The following is a 19,494-nucleotide window of genomic DNA, read 5'->3' on the forward strand; positions in this document are numbered from 1 at the left end:
AAAACTAGAGTGGCAGAAAGCAGGTCAGTGATTGTCCAGGGTTAGGGGTGCAGGTGGTGGGATTGAAGATAAAGAAGCATAAGGGAACTATTCTGGAGATAGAGATGTTCCTTATCTTGATTGTGGTATCTGGTATACGGGCATATATCCAATGGTTTTAATATATAAATGTGTGTGTGTGTGTCAAAATGCATCAACCTGTACATTTAAAACTGGTGTGTTTCATTGTACAAAAAAAATTCTTCAATAAACTTGATTAAAGAAAAATACCCTTCTATACCACTCCATTGCCTGGAGAACAAAGTTCAAATGTCTTCTCCTGGTTTAAGTGATGACATGATTTCTTCCCTTGATTCTTTTCTTCCCCCATCCCCCAAATACCTATCACATTAAATACACTACAGATCTAAAGTGGGCCTAGATATCCTGTCCTGCCTTGCCCACCTGTTGGACATCCACCATGTTTATCTAGATTCGGCTTGTGCCATCACTATAGCATCCCCCCACCCACACGTGATCACTCTTCCTTTGTGTTCTACTAACCCGACATAAATATCCATCACATAAAGTTTTCGGTTGCATTCTTGTGTTTATGTCTCCTCTCGCTTTTACTAAGCTGTAGGTGTGACAGCTGGACCCTAATGTCTCCATTCTTGTAGCTCCAGCGCTTATCACTAAGCCGCTCAATGTTTGCTGAAGAAACTTAGGCTTCACCATTGGAGTCCAGCCCAAAGAACAGCGGGACAGATTCTCCTCCAGTCCGATAGGGGGCGCTGTGGCAACCTCCATCGTTTCCTCGCTCTCCACTTCTCTGGACCAGCTCCCAGAGCCACACGCTCGGGGCTCCACCTCCTACTTGGCAACATCCCTCCTTTCCATTGGGCGAGGGCGGTCAGGACCGTCCAATGGAACGACGCGTTGGTGCGAAGAGGCGCCACCATCGTTGAGCGGCTGGGTCTCTGCCGCAGTAGGTGGCTGCGAGAGGTAGGGAGGTCGGTGGGCCGCGTCGCGTCGCCTCAGGTCCGTAGCTTTGCCTCCCTCTCCTGTTCCGCCGCGGGCCCACGATGCCGCAGTACCAGACCTGGGAGGAGTTCAGTCGCGCAGCGGAGAAGCTCTACCTCGCAGACCCTATGAAGGTAAATCACTGGAGGGGCCAGTGCCTCTGTCCCAGCCCCCGGTCAGGATAACTTCTCTGCCGTCCGCTCGGCCTTCGAAGCTTCTCCAGCATCCTGGTAGGTGCTGTGAGTGAGGAGAGACGGACCCCGCCAAGTCCGCTTGTTCCTCCCTTATTAACGGCCGATGAAGCCCTGAAACGGGCAAGATCGGGGTCATTTCAGGGCCCTTAGGTAACCTTCCTCCGCCCCCAATCCCTGAACATCCCTTATGGCTGTCGTTGGTTTACGTGTCTGTAAGGGCAGGGCTCCTCCCCCTGCAGTTTCGGCCTTCTGTCCCTCAGCTGTTTTGGTGCCCTTGTCCCGTACTACCTCGTGTAAGATAAAACGGTTATGTTTTTCTGCCACCGCAGAGAAATTTTGGGAAGACCCCAGTTTGGAGGCATCTACAGCCATTAGCGTAGTGGTTCTTAATCTTTTGGAGGTCAGTGCCTTTTTGAGAACATGAGATGCTTGCACCCTTTTCTCAGAAAAATCCACTTGTACGTAGAAGTTTGTAAACAATTTTAGAGGGCCCATGGATCCCTGTAATTCATGCATGGCCCCCACAAAAATTATAAGTGAGTGTCAGAGATTAGCTTATTATTAAAAAGCAAAGAAGTCGCAAGGATGAGAATATAGCATTTGGGTCTTGACTTTTCTTCCTCTCAGGTTTTTATTTATTTTATTGTCATCTAAATAATATTTGAAGCAGCTCCCTGTTAATTAGAAATTTTGCTAGCGGGACTTCCCCGGTAGCGCAGTGATTAAGAATCTTCCTGCTAATGAAGGGGACATGGGTTCCATCCCTGGTCCGGGAAGATCACACATGCCGAGGAGCAAGTAAGGCCCTGAGCCACAACTACTGAGCCCACGTACTGCAACTACTGAAGCCCGCGCTCCCAGAGCCCTGCTTCACAACATGAGAAGCCGCTGCAATGAGAAGCCCGCACACGGCAATGAAGACCCAATGCAGCCAGAAAAAAAAAAAAAATCCTGCTAGCTTTTTAGACCTAGATAAGTAATAAGAAGCTGTAAAACATTCTTAGTTTCATTCTTTGCAATACAAAGATGTAATAATAACAAATTATGAAATGAGTTAGATATTTTTGAAATTGAGTACTTTGTTTATGACACAATTTCTGGCTCCTCCATTTGGTAGATTTTGTTTGTAGGGCCATCTGTTTCTTTAAGCAGTACACCATGAGGACAATACAGGAATTTTGTCCAGAAGTACCCACAGTGTAAACTAAAAATATTTGAAAAAGTAGTAAAAATAAATACAAATTCATATCAAGAGTAATCATATTTTAAGAATGTGGTCATTCTTAGGGAAAATGAAAATAAAATGGCAATTATAGAGCATTGCTGTGAACAAGGCATGTCTAGTATAGGCAAGAGAGCGAGAATCTTTGAGCTCTTTCCCCAATCAGAAAATTCCAGTGGCCTAAAAACTTGTGCCTTCTTATGATAGCCTTGCACTAGTTAAAAACTAGTGATTTTTTCGATTGGAAGGTGAGGGGATGAGTGGGGAGATACTGACAGTTATATTGAGTACCTTGTATGTGACAGACATTTTATATATATATTTATTTGTATAATTTATGTGAACAATTAAGACAGCTCCTTGAGGTAGACGAATAAACAATCTTAGATACACTAAATGATTTGCTTAGTCTCTAAGAAATGAAGCTAAAATTTGAACCCACGTCTCTAAACCCCATGTTCATGCTATTTCTACCAGTCCATACTGCTGGGACTAAAAAAGAAAAGAAATTTTGTCAGAACTCTTTGGGATCTGTTTTACAGAATTCTGTCTTCTCTCCCTGTTGATTACATTCATCACCTTTTACCATTCTCTGTTGCATCTGCTCTAACTGAAGATGGCATTATTTCTGGACCACTCTCATACCACAGCTATCTAAAACACAAAAATTGAACTCTCAGTTTCCTGCTTTAAACCTGGTTCTTCATTGATTGCTGGTAGACATCCGGACTCCCAGTCTCCAGTCTGACCCTCTCTCCAGTCTTGCTGGCTTTGTCTTCCACCATTTCCGCCATACTCAGCCCTAGTCTCATGAAGCTACATAATGTATCATATCTTCAGACTGCCACTTCAGCTTTTCTCCTAACTTCTTCCGTAAAAGAAAAGAAAATGCATTTCTGAAGCCATCTCCATAAAGCCTTTTCACACTTCCCCTTGTCCCAATCTAAATTACTTGCGTTCTCTTTTAACATTTTACCTGTATGTGCCTTTATAGGGCTTAATTTATGTTGTCTTATGTTTTGATTATTTTGCTTGGTTGAATTCAAAGTTCCTAAGAAAGCAAGAACCTTGATTTCTTTTTCTCTCTTAGTGGCATCTGACATGGTAACTTAGGCGCTCTCTAAGTTACAGAATGGACTCTCTTGTATAGTATCACAGACCTTTTAACTCTCATTTCTACTCGCCATTGAGTATTCTTTTAAGTGAGAGTTAAAACCTTACGTAGTTGTCATGCTTAGTATATTTTTTAGTTTCAGTTTCTTTTTGTTTCTGGAGGACTGAATTTTTTTAAATACGTAAAACTGAATTTAGTAGCTCAATAAATAGAATCAGTTAGGTAGTCTAAAGGTACTTAACCTAGTTGTCATTATTTATACCTACTTAAGTGCTTGGTGCGTTCCCTTTCCTCCCTCACCAAGACAAATCTCAGGGTGGTATGACTTTTGTTTTTGCAATCCCAGGAGAGCAGAGAGCATAATGGGAAAAGCTGTAGGAAAAGCTCTAATAGCCCTTTTTATCTAGTTTCCAGAATTGTCTTGAGGGTCCTGTGCTACATTGTAACCATTTTAAAATTATGTTCCTGTTTTGGCTTATAGATACTTAGCACTTTTTAAAACAGCTAGCTAAAACTAAAGAAGGGTTGTTTATTTTGGTTAACAAGAAACTTGACTCTGCTGCAGTACACTTTCGAATCCATCATTTAAAGTAGTAAAAATAATGTTCATGGAAGTTGTAAACTCTATTGGGAGATGTCTTCTTTTATTGGAATATTGTGATACCTAAATCATTTTCTTGGCTTCCTAACTGTAGAATACCAAACAACAAAAAGTGCTGTGTAGCATGGCACTCAGTATAGGAGTTATTCTGGATTTAGAAAGTTGTTGATGGAGACATCATGTTGTGCCATCACGATAAAGATGTGATTTTGCTGAGTAACTTAGCCTGAGTCCACCTCCTGAGAGCCATGGGAAAATGGAAGGTATGAATTGCGACTGCAGTGCTCTTTCCTGGGGAATGGATTTGCCATTTCTGCTATTTTTTTCCCCCATCTTTGCCTATCATTCATCTGTGGCTAGGTGTGTTGGTATTGTAGGGGAGAAAAAACTTTCTCCTTTACTCTCTTAGGTGTTATGACTGGGGCTCTGCAAATTAACAGGTAGAAACATACATAGCACAGAAGTTCACAAAGAAATGTGACCTGAGGAATTTGGGACCTATATGCCATCTTAACAAAGGGTGGGAAAGAGGCTGGACAAAGGAAAAGAGGTTTGGGGCTTCTGGGAGGGGGTAAGTTGTGAGAAGGTGACTAGGAAATGTATGGGAAATAAGAGTTGTTTAGTAAGGTTTGTTAGGGAACAAACCGTGTTCTCTTTTCCCAGGGAGAGGGAAACACCTTTACAACTGGAAACTTATGTCACCTTTACAAAGGTTAATTTATGTCCTGCTTTTGGCCAGAAAGGGCAGAGAGCTAATCGCCTTCAGCTCAAAACATTCCTTATGCCCAAGTGGTATACTTTGAGGTGGCAAGCTGTGAATACCCTTCAGTATATTATTCTGACTGGCAAGAAATGCCAGACCACCTTAAGAGTCTCACAGGCTCTCTGAATATGGATGTGTCTTGGGAATTTTCAGTACATCTCTTCAAAGTGGCTGAAAATAAAATACCTGACTATTTTAAGTCTTAAAAAAATTGCAGCAATAGAAATGAACAAAATCCTGTTTTCCCACATTTCAATAATAAGTTTACAGTAAAGGTGCCTTTAGATGTTTTGGCTATTAATTCTACAAGGATCCATTTTAGCCCACCTGAAGACTAAATTATTTATGAGAAATGTCTTCTGACTTCACTGTTTCTAAATATGTATTTTTATTTCAGGCACGTGTGGTTCTCAAATATAGGCATTCTGATGGGAGTTTGTGTATTAAAGTAACAGATGATTTAGTTGTAAGTATACATTTTTATTTGTTGCATACTTTCAGATTTGTTTGAGTTAACCATTTGTTTGAAATTATTTACATAGAATTTATGCAGGTCACCCATTAGGATGCTTATTTCACATTTCATTCCCAAGTCAAGAACCTTGGTCTAGAAGCTTTTTTTTTTTTTTTAACATCTTTATTGGAGTATCATTGCTTTACAATGATGTGTTAGTTTCTGCTTTATAACAAAGTGAATCAGTTATACGTATACGTATGTTCCCATATCTCTTCCCTCTTCCATCTCCCTCCCTCCCACCCTCTGCATCCCACCCCTCTAGGTGGTCACAAAGCACCAAGCTGATCTCCCTGTGCTATGAGGCTGCTTCCCACTAGCTATCTATTTTACGTTTGGTAGTGTATACATGTCCATGCCACTCTCTCACCCTTTCACAGCTCACCCCTCCCTCTCCCCATATCCCCAAGTCCATTCTCTAGCAGGTCTGTGTCTTTATTCCCGTCGCTACCCCTAGGTTCTTCATGACATTTTATTTTTCTCAGATTCAATATATATGTGTTAGCATATGGTATTTGTCTTTCTCTTTCTGACTTACTTCACTCTGTATGACAGACTCTAGGTCCATCCACCTCACTACAAATAACTCAATTTCCTTTCTTTTTATGGCAGAGTAATATTCCATTGTATATATGTACCACATTTTCTTTATCCATTCATCCGATGATGGACACTTAGGTTGTTTCCATCTCCTGGCTATTGTAAATAGAGCTGCAATGAACATTTTGGTACATGACTCTTTTTGACTTATGGTTTTCTCAGGTTATATGCCCAGTAGTGGGATTGCTGGGTCGTATGGTATTTCTATTTGTAGTTTTTTAAGGAACCTGCATACTGGTCTCCATAGTGGCTGTACCAATTCACATTCCCACCAGCAGTGCAAGAGTGTTCCCTTTTCTCTACACCCTCTCCAGCATTTATTGTTTCTAGATTTTTTGATGATGGCCATTCTGACCAATGATATCTCATTGTAGTTTTGATTTGCATTTCTCTAATGATTAATGATGTTGAGCATTCTTTCATGTGTTTCTTGGCAATCTGTATATCTTCTTTGGAGAAATGTCTATTTAGGTCTTCTGCCCATTTTTGGATTGGGTTGTTTGGTTTTTTGTAATTGAGCTGCATGAGCTGCTTGTAAATTTTAGAGATTAATCCTTTGTCAGTTGCTTCATTTGCAAAAATTTTCTCCCATTCTGAGGGTTGTCTTTTGGTCTTGTTTATGGTTTCCTTTGCTGTGCAAAAGCTTTCAAGTTTCATTAGGTCCCGTTTGTTTATTTTTGTTTTTATTTCCATTTCTCTAGGAGGTGGGTCAAAAAGGATCTTGCTGTGATTTATGTCAGAGTGTTCTGCCTATGTTTTCCTCTAAGAGTTTGAAAGTGTCTGGCCTTACATTTAGGTCTTTAATCCATTTTGAGTTTATTTTTGTGTATGGTGTTAGGGAGTGTTCTAATCTCATACTTTTACATGTACCTGTCCAGTTTTCCCAGCACCACTTATTGAAGAGGCTGTCCTTTCTCCACTGTACATTCCTGCCTCCTTTATCAAAGATAAGGTGACCATATGTGTGTGGGTTTATCTCTGGGCTTTCTATGCTGTTCCATTGATCTCTATTTCTGTTTTTGTGCCAGTATCATACTGTCTTGATTACTGTAGCTTTGTAGTATAGTCTAAAGTCAGGGAGCCTGATTCTTCCAGCTCCGTTTTTTGTTCTCAAGGTTGCTTTGGGTATTCGGGGTCTTTTGTGTTTCTATACAAATTGTGATATTTTTTTGTTCTAGTTCTGAGAAAAATGCCAGTGGTAGTTTGATAGGGATTGCATTGAATCTGTAGATTGCTTTGGGTAGTAGAGTCATTTTCACAATGTTGATTCTTCCAATCCAAGAACATGGTATATCTCTCCATCTATTTGTATCATCTTTAATTTCTTTTATCAGTGTCTTCTAGTTTTCTGCATACAGGTCTTTTGTCTCCTTAGGTAGGTTTATTCCTAGATATTTTATTCTTTTTGTTGCAATGGTAAATGGGAGTGTTTTTTTGATTTCACTTTCAGATTTTTCATCATTAGTGTATAGGAATGCCAGAGATTTGTGTGCATTAATTTTGTATCCTGCTACTTTATCAAATTCATTGATTAGCTCTAGTAGTTTTCTGGTAGCATCTTTAGGATTTTCTATGTATAGTATCATGTCATCTTCAAACAGTGACAGCTTTACTTCTTCTTTTCCGATTTGGATTCCTTTTATTTCCTTTTCTTCTCTGATTGCTGTGGCTAAAACTTCCAAAACTGTGTTGAATAAGAGTGGTGAGAGCGGGCAACCTTGTCTTGTTTCTGATCTTAGTGGAAATGCTTTCAGTTTTTCACCATTGAGGATGATGTTGGCTGTGGGTTTGTTGTATATGGCCTTTATTATGTTGAGGAAAGTTCCCTGTGTGCCTACTTTCTGCAGGGTTTTTATCATGAATGGGTGTTGAATTTTGTCAAAAGCTTTCTCTGCATCTATTGAGATGATCATATGGTTTTTCTCCTTCAGTTTGTTAGTATCACATTGATTTGCGTATACCGAAGAATCCTTGCGTTGCTGGAATAAACCCCACTTGATCATGGTGTATGATCCTTTTAATGTGCTCTTGGATTCTGTTTGCTAGTATTTTGTTGAAGATTTTTGCATCTATGTTCATCAGTGATACTGGCCTTTAGTTTTCTTTCTTTGTGACATCCTTGTCTGGTTTTGGTATCAGGGTGATGGTGGCCTCGTAGAATGAGTTTGGGAGTGTTCCTCCCTCTGCTTTATTTTGGAAGAGTTTGAGAAGGATAGGTGTTAGCTCTTCTCTAAATGTTTGATAGAATTCACCTGTGAAGCCATCTGGTCCTGGGCTTTTGTTGGAAGATTTTTAATCACAGTTTCAATTTCAGTGATTGTGATTGGTCTGTTCATATTTTCTATTTATTCCTGGCTCAGTCTCGGCAGGTTGTGCATTTCTAAGAATTTGTCCATTTCTTCCAGGTTGTCCGTTTTATTGGCATAGATTTGCTTGTAGTAATCTCTCATGATCTTTTGTGTTTCTGCAGTGTCAGTTATTCTTTTTCATTTCTAATTCTATTGATTTGAGTCTTCTCCCTTTTTTTCTTGATGAGTCTGGCTAATGGTTTATCAATTTTGTTTATCTTCTCAAAGAACGAGCTTTTAGTTTTATTGATCTTTGCTACTGTTTCCTTCATTTCTTTTTCATTTATTTCTGATCTGATCTTTATGATTTCTTTCCTTCTGCTAACTTTGGGGTTTTTTTGTTCTTCTTTCTCTAATTGCTTTAGGTTCAAGGTTAGGTTGTTTATTAGAGATGTTTCCTGTTTCTTAAGGTAGGATTGTATTGCTATAAACTTCCCTCTTAGAACTGCTTTTGCTGCATCCCATAGATTTTGGGTCATCGTGTCTCCATTGTCATTTGTTTCTAGGTATTTTTTAAATTTCCTCTTTGATTTCTTCAGTGATCACTTCGTTATTAAGTATTGTATTGTTTAGCCTCCATGTGTTTGTATTTTTTACAGATCTTTTCATGTAATTGATATCTAGTCTCATAGCGTTGTTGTCGGAAAAGATACTTGATACGATTTCAATTTTCTTAAATTTACCAAGGCTTGATTTGTGACCCAAGATATGATCTATCCTGGAGGATGTTCCATGAGCACTTGAGAAAAATGTGTATTCTGTTGTTTTTGGATGGAATGTCCTATAAATATCAAGTAAGTCCATCTTGTTTAATGTATCATTTAAAGCTTGTGTTTCCTTATTTATTTTCATTATGGATGATCTGTCCATTGGTGAAAGTGGGGTGTTAAAGTCCCCTACTATGAATGTGTTAGTGTCGGTTTCCCCTTTTATGGCTGTTAGTATTTGCCTTATGTATTGAGGTGCTCCTATGTTGGGTGCATAAATATTTACAATTGTTATATCTTCTTCTTGGATCGATCCATTGATCATTATGTAGTGTCCTTCTTTGTCTCTTCTAATAGTCTTTATTTTAAAGTCTATTTTGACTGATATGAGAATTGCTACTCCAGCTTTCTTTTGGTTTCCATTTACATGGAATATCGTTTTCCATCCCCTCACTTTCAGTCTGTATGTGTCCCTAGGTCTGAAGTGGGTCTCTTGTAGACAGCATATATATGGGTCTTGTTTTTGTATCCATTCAGCCAGTCTGTGTCATTTGGTGGGAGCATTTAATCCATTTACATTTAAGGTAATTATCGATATGTATGTTCCTATTCCCATTTTCTTAATTGTTTTGGGTTTGTTATTGTAGGTCTTTTCCTTCTCTTGTGTTTCTTGCCTAGAGAAGTTCCTTCCTTTAGCATTTGTTGTAAAGCTGGTTTGGTGGTGCTGAACTCTCTCAGCTTTTGCTTGTCTCTAGAGGTTTTAATTTGTCCATCAAATCTGAATGAGATCCTTACTGGGTAGAGTAATCTTGGTTGTAGGTTTTCCTCCTTCATCACTTTAAATATGTCCTGCCACTCCCTTCCGGCTTGCAGAGTTTCTGCTGAAAGATCAGCTGTTAACCTTATGGGGATTCCCTTGTGTGTTATTTGTTGTTTTTCCCTTGCTGCTTTTAATATGTTTTCTTTGTATTTAATTTTTGACAGTTTGATTAATATGTGTCTTGGTATGTTTCTCCTTGGATTTATCCTGTATGGGACTCTCTGTGGTTCCTGGACTTGATTAACTATTTCCTTTCCCATATTAGGGAAGTTTTCAACTATAATCTCTTCAACTACTTTCTCAGTCCCTTTCTTTTTCTCTTCTTCTTATGGGGCCCCTATAATTCGAATGTTGGTGGGTTTAATGTTGTCCCAGAGGTCTCTGAGACTGTCCTCAGTTCTTTTCACTCTTTTTTCTTTATTTTGCTCTGCAGTAGTTATTTCCATTATTTTATCTTCCAGGTCACTTATCCGTTCTTCTGCCTCAGTTATTCTGCTATTGATCCCTTCTAGAGCATTTTAAATTTCATTTATTGTGTTGTTCATTGTTGCTTGTTTCATCTTTAGTTCTTCTAGGTCTGTTAAATGTTTCTTGCATTTTGTCTATTCTCTTTCCAAGATTTTGGATCATCTTTACTATCATTATTCTGAATTCTTTTTCAGGTAGACTACCTATTTCCTCTTCATTTGTTAGGTCTGGTGAATTTTTATCTTGCTCCTTCGTCTGCTGTGTGTTTTTCTGTCTTCTCATTTTGCTTAGCTTACTGTGTTTGGGGTCTCCTTTTTCCAGGCTGCAGGTTCGTAGTTCCCATTGTTTTTGGTGTCTGTCCCCAGTGGCTAAAGTTGGTTCAGTGGGTTGTGTAGGCTTCCTGGTGGAGGGGATTAGTGCCTGTGTTCTGGTGGATGAGGTTGGATCTTGTCTTTCTGGTGGGCAGGTCCACATCTGGTGGTGTGTTTTGGGGTGTCTGTGGACTTACTATGATTTTAGGCAGCCTCTCTGCTAATGGGTGGAGTTGTGTTCCTGTCTTGCTAGTTGTTTGGCATAGGGTATCCAGAACTGTAGCTTGCTGGTTGTTGAGTGAAGCTGGGTGTTGGTGTTGAGATGGAGATCTCTGGGAGATTTTTGCCGTTTGATATTACTTGGAGCTAGGAGGTCTCTTGTGGACCAGCTCTCCCACCTCAGAGGCACAGCACTGACTCCTGGCTGGAGCACCAAGAGCCTTTTCGTCCACACGGCTCTATTACTATCTTTTTGAACCACAGTGCTTCACAGAACAAAGCTTGGGAGTTGATATGGTGCATAGTGAAGACTTCATTCAGTGTCAGAACATGAAGCAAATTCTCTGTTTCATCCTTGGATCTTAACCTTAACAATTCAGTTATTCCCTCACAGAAGTCCACCCACTGGAGTGAAGGTTCTCAGCCCCACGTCGGGCTTCCCAACCTGCTAGTGTTGGAGGGTCTCCTGCAGAGGCGGGCGGTGGCTGTGGCTCACCATTAATGCAGTATGTTAAGTGTAGTTAAGTGTAGTTTAATAACTGCTGTCTTCGGACCCTAAGCAAGAGGAACGTAGAGACCAAAAGTGGATATGAGGAGTGAAGGTTTCTTTATACGTGTGTGAGAAGTAAATAATGGATTTGAACACAAGTTATAGGCTCTGTAATTGTATTTCTGACCTTCCCTGTCTGCTCACTGTCTGTTCCTCACACCCCATTCATTCCTTACCCCTCTGCCATCTGGTTTCTGCATGAAGTCTTCCACTCAGACTGCTCTTGGTGAGAGCTCAGCAGCAGCCCCTTTATTTTCAAACCCAGTAGCCTCAGCAGTTCATATTTTATGTGACCTCCTGGCTGCTTCTGAGAAAACCACTTCTTGTAGAAATTATTATTTTGGCATCTGTGCTCCGTTTTATCTTGTTTTTCTGTTTCATTCTTCTTTGCTAATTATTCCACTGATGTGCCCCCATAAATATTGGTTTCTCCAGGATTCTGTTCTTGATCTTTTCATACCACTTCTGGACCAACCCATTAAGTCCAGTACTGCCTGTATCTGTCTGTTTCCAATTTTGTACCTTTAGGTCATATTTTTCTTTTGGCTTCCTGACTAGCTCTAAGTTGAGCATCCTGCCTCCTCTACTCGTTAACATTAGCCTGTCTAGAATGGAACTCATCATATCTTATCAAACTGGCTCTTCCTGTTTTTTTCTCTGTTACTTGCTCAGAAACCTGGGGATCATCTTTGGTCCCTTCCTTTCCCTCATTCTCACATTAACTATTCCTTCATTTGAAAAACTTGTATTTTGATCCTCCGATAAGTTCCATACATTTTGCTGGGCATTTGTGAATTATTGATTCAAGCTCCCTCGTCTCATTTTCTGCCATGAACTCTCCATCTTGACTGCTAACTTCTTAACTTTAAGGACTCAATGTCACTCACCTGGACTAGTAGAATAGGCTCTAACTGTGTCCCTGCTTCCAGTTCATCCTTTAGTCGTCCTATGCTGCCCTGCCGGAGTGATTTCTAAAAATGCAAATTTGGTTGTTACTACCCTGCTTAAAAATCTTTAGTGGCCAAAAAAAAATCTTTAGTGGCTTCTCATCACTCATAATGTAAATTCCACCCGCATATCCTGTCTAATCTTCGTTTTTCAGTGTTACTTAAGGGCTCCTTTCATATGCCATGATGTCTTAGGCCTCTGCGCTTTTTTTTTTTTTTTTTTTTTGCGGCACACGGGCCTCTCACTGTTGTGGCCTCTCCCACTGTGGAGCACAGGCTCTGGACGCACAGGCTCAGCAGCCATGGCTCACGGGCCCAGCCGCTCCGCGGCATGTGGGATCTTCCTGGACCGGAGCACGACCCCGTGTCCCCTGCATCGGCAGGCGGATTCTCAACCACTGCGCCACCAGGGAAGCCCAGCCTCTGTGCTTTTGAACAGTCTGTTTCCATCTCTGTAATATTGAATCCTACCCCTGCCCCAGTGTGACAAACCTGCTGCTTATCTTTCAAAACCCAGCTCAAAAGGATTGCTTCATCTCTTACTTTTATTTCTGCCTCTTTTTGTGCTGTGTCACAATTGTCTTATCACATTGGACTTTTAATAGATTGTGAGCTTCAAAATAAAGATAGATCACTAATATTCTTACCAGTATTTGTAGTGACTAGCATGGTGTCCTGACCCAGAGGGTACTTAGCAAACACTTTTTTTTAATGGATTAATTCTTTAAAAAATTTAATAGTGACTTTAAAAATGACTTTTTGGTCATATATTTTACTATATTTTTGTTCAGGGTTCCATTGTGAGGTTGTGTGAAGTCAGATCTTTTAATGATTACCATGTCTTCCAAGAACCAATTGAGTTTGGTGAAGTAACTGAAAATGTGGAAAAGGAAGAATAAATTGAGCTCTGTTGTGCTAAACCTAGATTCAAGAGATCTGAATCCTAAGCTTAGCCATCTACCAGCATTTCATCCTGGGGAAAGTTCAGGCCAAAAGTTTTGGCTTTGGGGGCCATAATTTTCTTGTCTACGAAGTGCCACAGTGATAGTCTGCTTACGCAGTTGGGTTGTTGTGGAATGTAAATGAAATATGTGGAAGTGCCTAGCACTAGTGCCTGCACTTAGTAGATTCAGTAAATGTATACTTGAATCTCGAGCATTCACACTGAGAAAAAGTTTACTTATGATTGTCGCAGAGTGAATAGACGTATCTACTGAAGAGAAGTTGGTATATCTTGCTTTAAAAATAGAGGAAAATGCAGAATTGAATTCAATACAAGAGGCTTTATCTCCAGATGATGACTTTTTGCCTCTGGTAATGATTAAATATAGTTAAAGGATTCATGGTAAGCAGTATTGGAAAGAACTTTATTTAAAATTGATGATTCCTGTGACAAGATCTAAATATGAAAAATACTTTTTGTCTCCTTTCTTAAAACTACTGAGAACTACTCCATGTCTAGAAGGGACCAAAGATACAATCAAACCCATCCTCCTAAACAGTAAATATATGAATCAACTCCAACATAAAAATTTGTTTTCTAATGATTCTTAAAGAAAAGTTTGTATACTTCAGTAATTCATTTTAATGGCTAATAATTCCTTCACAAAACTCATCTTAGACTTCATTATTATCGTCATGGAGCTTTGACTTTTTTATAGTCCCATTTATGCATCATTTTTTTCCAGTGCCATGACTGATTTATAATATTGTCTTCTGTGGACCTAAAATCTTTCTGTGTATTTTAATGAGAAGGTGTTTGTTCTTCTCACTAAACTGTAGTGAGAAGGTATTTTTTCTTCTACAGAACATATACTAAAATTGAAACGGTGGAGATGATTATGGCCGCTTTACAAAATTGTTAGACAAATTTGTACAATGCGTGGATAAAATTTTTTTAAGCAAGTGAATTAAAGGCTGTATGAATTCAGATCAGTTGGGCATGATGGGGTTGAATCCAAAGTACTTAAGTTGATGATTATTACTGTAGGATCATGAAGTTCCCATTGTTTAAAACTCACGTGAATCTAAGATGCGCTAAAGAAAAATGGATCAGTGTTACAAGATGAAAAAAAGACTGCCAGCTTAAATTGGATAATTTTGAAGATTCTAGAACAAATGGTTTTATGGCCAACGATAAACAGATCTTAAGTATCTAATGAAGAATTGAATTTATAGCAAGGAAGAATTTGGTTTGGTTTAAAAATTATAAGTAATGTCAGAAAATCAAGGTTGAATAGATTTATCTCGTTTGATTTAGGTAGCAACCAGCAGTAAGCAAGGGATTCCAGATTTTTTTTAAATTATCATTAACCCTCCCCCCCTCCCATTTCACAAATAGAGAAAGGAATCCTAAGATTTATATGCTTTTCCCACTGTAACTCAATCATTTATGACCAGATCCCAGGGAGAAAATGTCTAATTCCAATCTTGAAGTCTTCTCATCAGACCATGGCAGAATTTGAATACGTTATTCAACTGGTCATTTTTGAGAAGCTTCTAATAGAGTTGTTTGTTTTTTAACCACAGCAGTGGCATTTGAAATATTAGAAATACTAAACTTAAGGAATGTAATTGTTGGGGACTTGGAAACTTGAATGTAATTTCTTTAGTATGACCTCCAGAGGAAGTAGAGCAAAACAGTGGTAGGAAAAGACTCAAAATTTTATCCAAGCATACGTTTGCTACGTCATTGATAATCTAGTTTTACATAGTTAATGTGTGCTTTTAAAATTTCTGACAGTGTTTGGTGTATAGAACAGACCAAGCTCAAGATGTAAAGAAGATTGAGAAATTCCACAGTCAACTAATGCGACTTATGGTGGCCAAGGAATCCCGCAGTGTTGCCATGGAAACAGACTGAATGGTTTGAAATGAAGACTGTGATGTTCCTAGGAAGTAAATATCTTTTGAATTTGAGAAAGTGTTGGGACAGAAAATACTTTATGTAACTAAGTGGGCTATTCAGAAGCCAAGAGATCATTTTTTGTACTTTATTTTTTAATGTTTACTTTAGAGAGCTAGGACTGTAAATGCTTTCAGTTAAAAAACTTTTATTTATTTTTGGAAATGGAACAAGGAATGGCTCTATCTTGGAAACTTTTTGCAGATTGTTTGATGTTAGGCAAAATAAATAATTACTCTCTGGTAAGTTTGTATCAGTAATTTGAAAATGAGATATCAAGAAAAGCCAGTTCTTCCTTAAATTTAGTTAATCTGTCTTTAAAAGAAAAATTAAATGGAACCATTTTGTTGGATTGATGTATTTCTTTTGGAGCATTAATTTTGTGCTGTTGATGACCAGCAAATATAAAATACGGTAACTGGAATTAACTGTGCACAGCAGTATAGCTGATTATATATGGTAGTGTAGTCTCAATTATATCTAAAGATAACTATGAAAACAAGTATGCTTTACCTTAAACTTTACAAATTTAAACTATATTTTTAAATATAAGGGATTCATAGTATCATTAACTTGTTGAGCAAAGACTAACTTTGAATCTAATTTTCATGCCTAGAAACGTCTGCTGTTACTTTAAATGCATGAACAGAATGCTCACTAATGGATCGAAACCACCATATTACAGGAATATTTGCCACATATTTGCCATCTATATTTTCTCAGAAGGGCTAAGGATTATTTGAACTGTTAAATTTTTGCATACCTCTCTGACACCCCAACCCATTTCTCTCATTACTTAACCAAGGTGTTAAGCATGACTCTCACAACTGTTCTCCATTAAATCAGAAGTATGATATTATTTGATATTTATCTTATATTTGTAACCTGAGTTTTACCACCTGAATATAATGTTCACATGTTGATTCTTACATTAAAATATTTTTTGTTAGGGATTTGTTGTGTTGACCACCGTTTTAACATGGAAAGTTCCATTAGCCATATGAATTTTGGCATGTTTCAGAGAGATCAGTAAATAAAATATTACATGAAGATATATTGTTTCTCTTTAAGTTTTTAACTTCTCAAGAATTACTTATTTCTTGACTGGGATATTCTATATTTATTTAGACTAAAGTGAGCCTAATGATGCTATATATACATTTTTATTTATTTTGTTTCTTGGTACTTTTATTATATGACTTTCTCTGAGCTGTATGCTGTGGCATTTTGTTTTCTTGATTAAGAAAAGTAACATTAGGGCGTCCCTGGTGGCGCAGTCGTTGAGAGTCCGCCTGCCGATGCAGGGGACGTGGATTCGTGCCCCGGTCCGGGAAGATCCCACATGCCGTGGAGCAGCTAGGCCCGTGAGGCATGGCCGCTGAGCCTGCGTGTCCGGAGCCTGTGCTCCGCAACGGGAGAGGCCACAACAGTGAGAGGCCTGCGTACCGCAAAAAAAAAAAAAAAAAAAGAAAAGTAACATCAAATAGTATAGGGTTTTTTGGGTTTTGGTGTTTTCCCCCCATAGTAGGATAACCAGAGGTTTTTATGGCCTTTTTCTTTTTCATTTACATCTTTCACTTTTTAACACTATTTTATGAAGATAACTGGGAATGGGGGGGACTTCTGTTTGAGTTCTTTGAGTCCTTGTAGCTTGCAGCAGTGATTAAGAGCAGGGGTTCCAAGGCAGACTGCCTGCGTTGCAATCTTGGCTCCACTGTTCCCCAATTCTGTGGCTTTTGAGACAGTACTTCTCTAAGCCTCCATTTTCTTCTCTGGAAGTTGGGCTGACAGTAGTATTCATAGGGCTTTGAGGATTAAATGGCATAATCCCCTTTAAGCCCTTAGCACAGTACCTGGAACACAGTAAAGCTCAATAAACGGTAGCTATTATTACTATTATTGTTATGATTGTTATTTTTCAGGGGACTGGGTATAAGTAGCCAGCTCTTAAGTTTTCTCATAATTGTAATTGAATAGTTACTTATAAGTAACGTTTGCCTTTTCTACCGAGCTATGTCTATTATCAAATGCCATTTTTGGCAGGTGAGGTAAAACAAGATTGTCCCCATGGGGAGTGTTCTTATGTGGTGGGGGAAACTGAAATCCTTAAATCTAAAACATGTTTATTTGTATCTACACAAAATAAAATTACTAAGAGAACTAATTGGTGGTGGGTGAAAGTATTGAATCTCTTAAAGACCATATAAATAATAAAACACCAAATTATGTATTCTGAAAATCGCAATGCTGTATACTCTGATTTTTTTTCTTTTATTAGGAAGTATTTCTGGATACTATAATCACACTTTCATGGACTCTTTTTGGTGGGGGGGCTGCATGTCTGGCTTGCGAGATCTTAGTGCCCCAACGAGGGATTGAGCCCCGGGCCCCAGCAGTGAGAGCCCCAAGTCCTAACCACTGGACCGCCACGGAATTCCCCATGAACTAATTTTTAGCAAACTGTTTTGTGATGTATTTGATCAAATGCTGCTTATTCTAAGGTAATCCAAATGAAGTCATCATAGTAATTAAGATTCTAGGTACAGCTAGCGGTTTTGTTCTCTTGGAAAGACCCACTCTCCTTGGAGCACAGAGCCCATTAAGCGTTGTTGGCTACATATGTTCTCTGTTGAAAGGGCTGGCTTCTCCTTTCTCCCTAGCTTGCCAACTTTGTGTCTTAAAAATATAAAATCTCTTAGTCACAGCTCTAAGTCAGTGATTAGAGGCAGTGTTGGCAGCATTTTATAGTTGATATCTTCTGTTAGCCTTAGAAAAATCTAACACAACAATATGATGGTAATCGTCTTGAAAGTACAGTTGACCCTTGAACAACATGGGTTTGAACTGCACAGATCCACTTATATGCCAGTTTTTTTCAAAAATGCATAATACAGTAATACACAATCTGCAGTTGGTTGGAATTACAGTTATGGAGGGCTGGCTATAAAGTTAAATGTGGATTTTCTACTGCATAGAGCGTCAGCACTCCTAACCCCTGCGTTGTTCAAGGGTCAGCTGTATGTAAAACTAATTCAAAATGAGTGAAATGTGAAATTAATTGCCCAAGGACAGTAAGAGGTACTCCTTTCTGCCTACTAAAAATGAAACAAAACCAAATCCCTAGTTAATATTTATTGTTCCCCTTTTAGTAAAAAATACCTTGTTGTGGTAATGGCAATATCATAGTATTTAGTATTATTTCTGTTTTTTGTTTTTTGTTTTTGTTTTTTTTGTGTGTGGTACGCGGGCCTCTCACTGCTGTGGCCTCTCCCATTGCGGAGCACAGGCTCTGGACGCGCAGGCTCAGCGGCCATGGCTCACGGGCCCAGCCACTCCATGGCATGCTGGATCTTCCCAGACCGGGGCACGAACCCGTGTCCCCTGCATCGGCAGGCAGACTCTCAACCACTGCGCCACCAGGGAAGCCCAGTATTATTATTTTTAAAACAGAAAATATTCCTCTAGTTCTACAGTTAAAATTTATGATAGCATGAGAAGAAAGTCAAAATATTTCATTCTTCTTTCTTACATTAAAAGTAGTGATGGGGCTGGTTCCAGATAAAGATGAAGAAGCATGCTCCACCATGGCTCTTCCACTGAGTACAGCTATGAATGCACAGAGCATCTGTTGGAGGACTCTGAAAAGAAAATAGCAGGTGGGTTGGGCAAGAAGACTAGGATTTGAAGTACCACTGAACCAGTGATGAATGAGTCTTATCATTTTCCTCCCTCTCGTATGCCCCAGCCTGAATTCAACACATTGGAAACCTAGAAGTGAGTACTGGGGTGCAGACCAGCAGTGCCAGAAGCCTTCGGGTCTGACCCAAGAAGTAGAAGGGTAACTTCTAATATTTGGAGAGAGTGCAGAAATCCTTTTTCTTTCCCCCGCCTTTTCTGTGTTCTCTTACAGCCCACCCCCAAGCAATCCCATGGTGGTGACAGTGTCAGCTACTGGCAATGGGAGCCTGCAGGAGCCAACACTCAGGGAGATAGCCCTACCTTTCCAGTACGGCTGTGTTTCCAAGAGGGTGGAACCAGCCTTCATTCTTTTCTCTCTCTTCTCTATCTGCTTGGCCCTGGATGCAAAAGATGGTGGCAGAAGTACACAGGGTAACTAAAGCCAGATTTCTTTTGGCCCGAGAACCAATAGAAGGAATCAAAGTACCAGCGAGATCATAGAAAGGAAGGAACTCAAAAAAGTGACCTTAT

At 39.3% G+C, this 19,494-nt stretch overlaps 1 protein-coding gene across 1 annotated transcript; it reads left to right on the forward strand.

The window, feature by feature from the left end:
- The first annotated feature begins 917 nt into the window (after positions 1-917).
- On the forward strand, positions 918-16,339 carry SRP9 (signal recognition particle 9). Its single transcript, XM_060302096.1, has 3 exons — positions 918-1,136; positions 5,294-5,362; positions 15,124-16,339. Exons 1-3 carry the CDS (start codon positions 1,065-1,067, stop codon positions 15,241-15,243), a joined length of 261 nt encoding a protein of 86 aa, XP_060158079.1. The 5' UTR covers positions 918-1,064; the 3' UTR covers positions 15,244-16,339.
- The last annotated feature ends 3,155 nt before the right edge of the window (positions 16,340-19,494 follow it).

Source organism: Globicephala melas, chromosome 1 (assembly GCF_963455315.2).
Source record: "Globicephala melas chromosome 1, mGloMel1.2, whole genome shotgun sequence".
In the NCBI taxonomy this organism is placed as follows: Eukaryota; Metazoa; Chordata; class Mammalia; order Artiodactyla; family Delphinidae; genus Globicephala; species Globicephala melas.

Bases quoted from the DNA above. Each gene is read 5' to 3' on its own strand.
- SRP9 (XM_060302096.1), top strand. From the start codon at position 1,065: ATGCCGCAGTACCAGACCTGGGAGGAGTTCAGTCGCGCAGCGGAGAAG. The intron at 1,137-5,293 runs GTAAATCACTGG...TTTTTATTTCAG, and splicing joins ACCTCGCAGACCCTATGAAG to GCACGTGTGGTTCTCAAATA. The intron at 5,363-15,123 runs GTAAGTATACAT...AATTTCTGACAG, and splicing joins AAGTAACAGATGATTTAGTT to TGTTTGGTGTATAGAACAGA.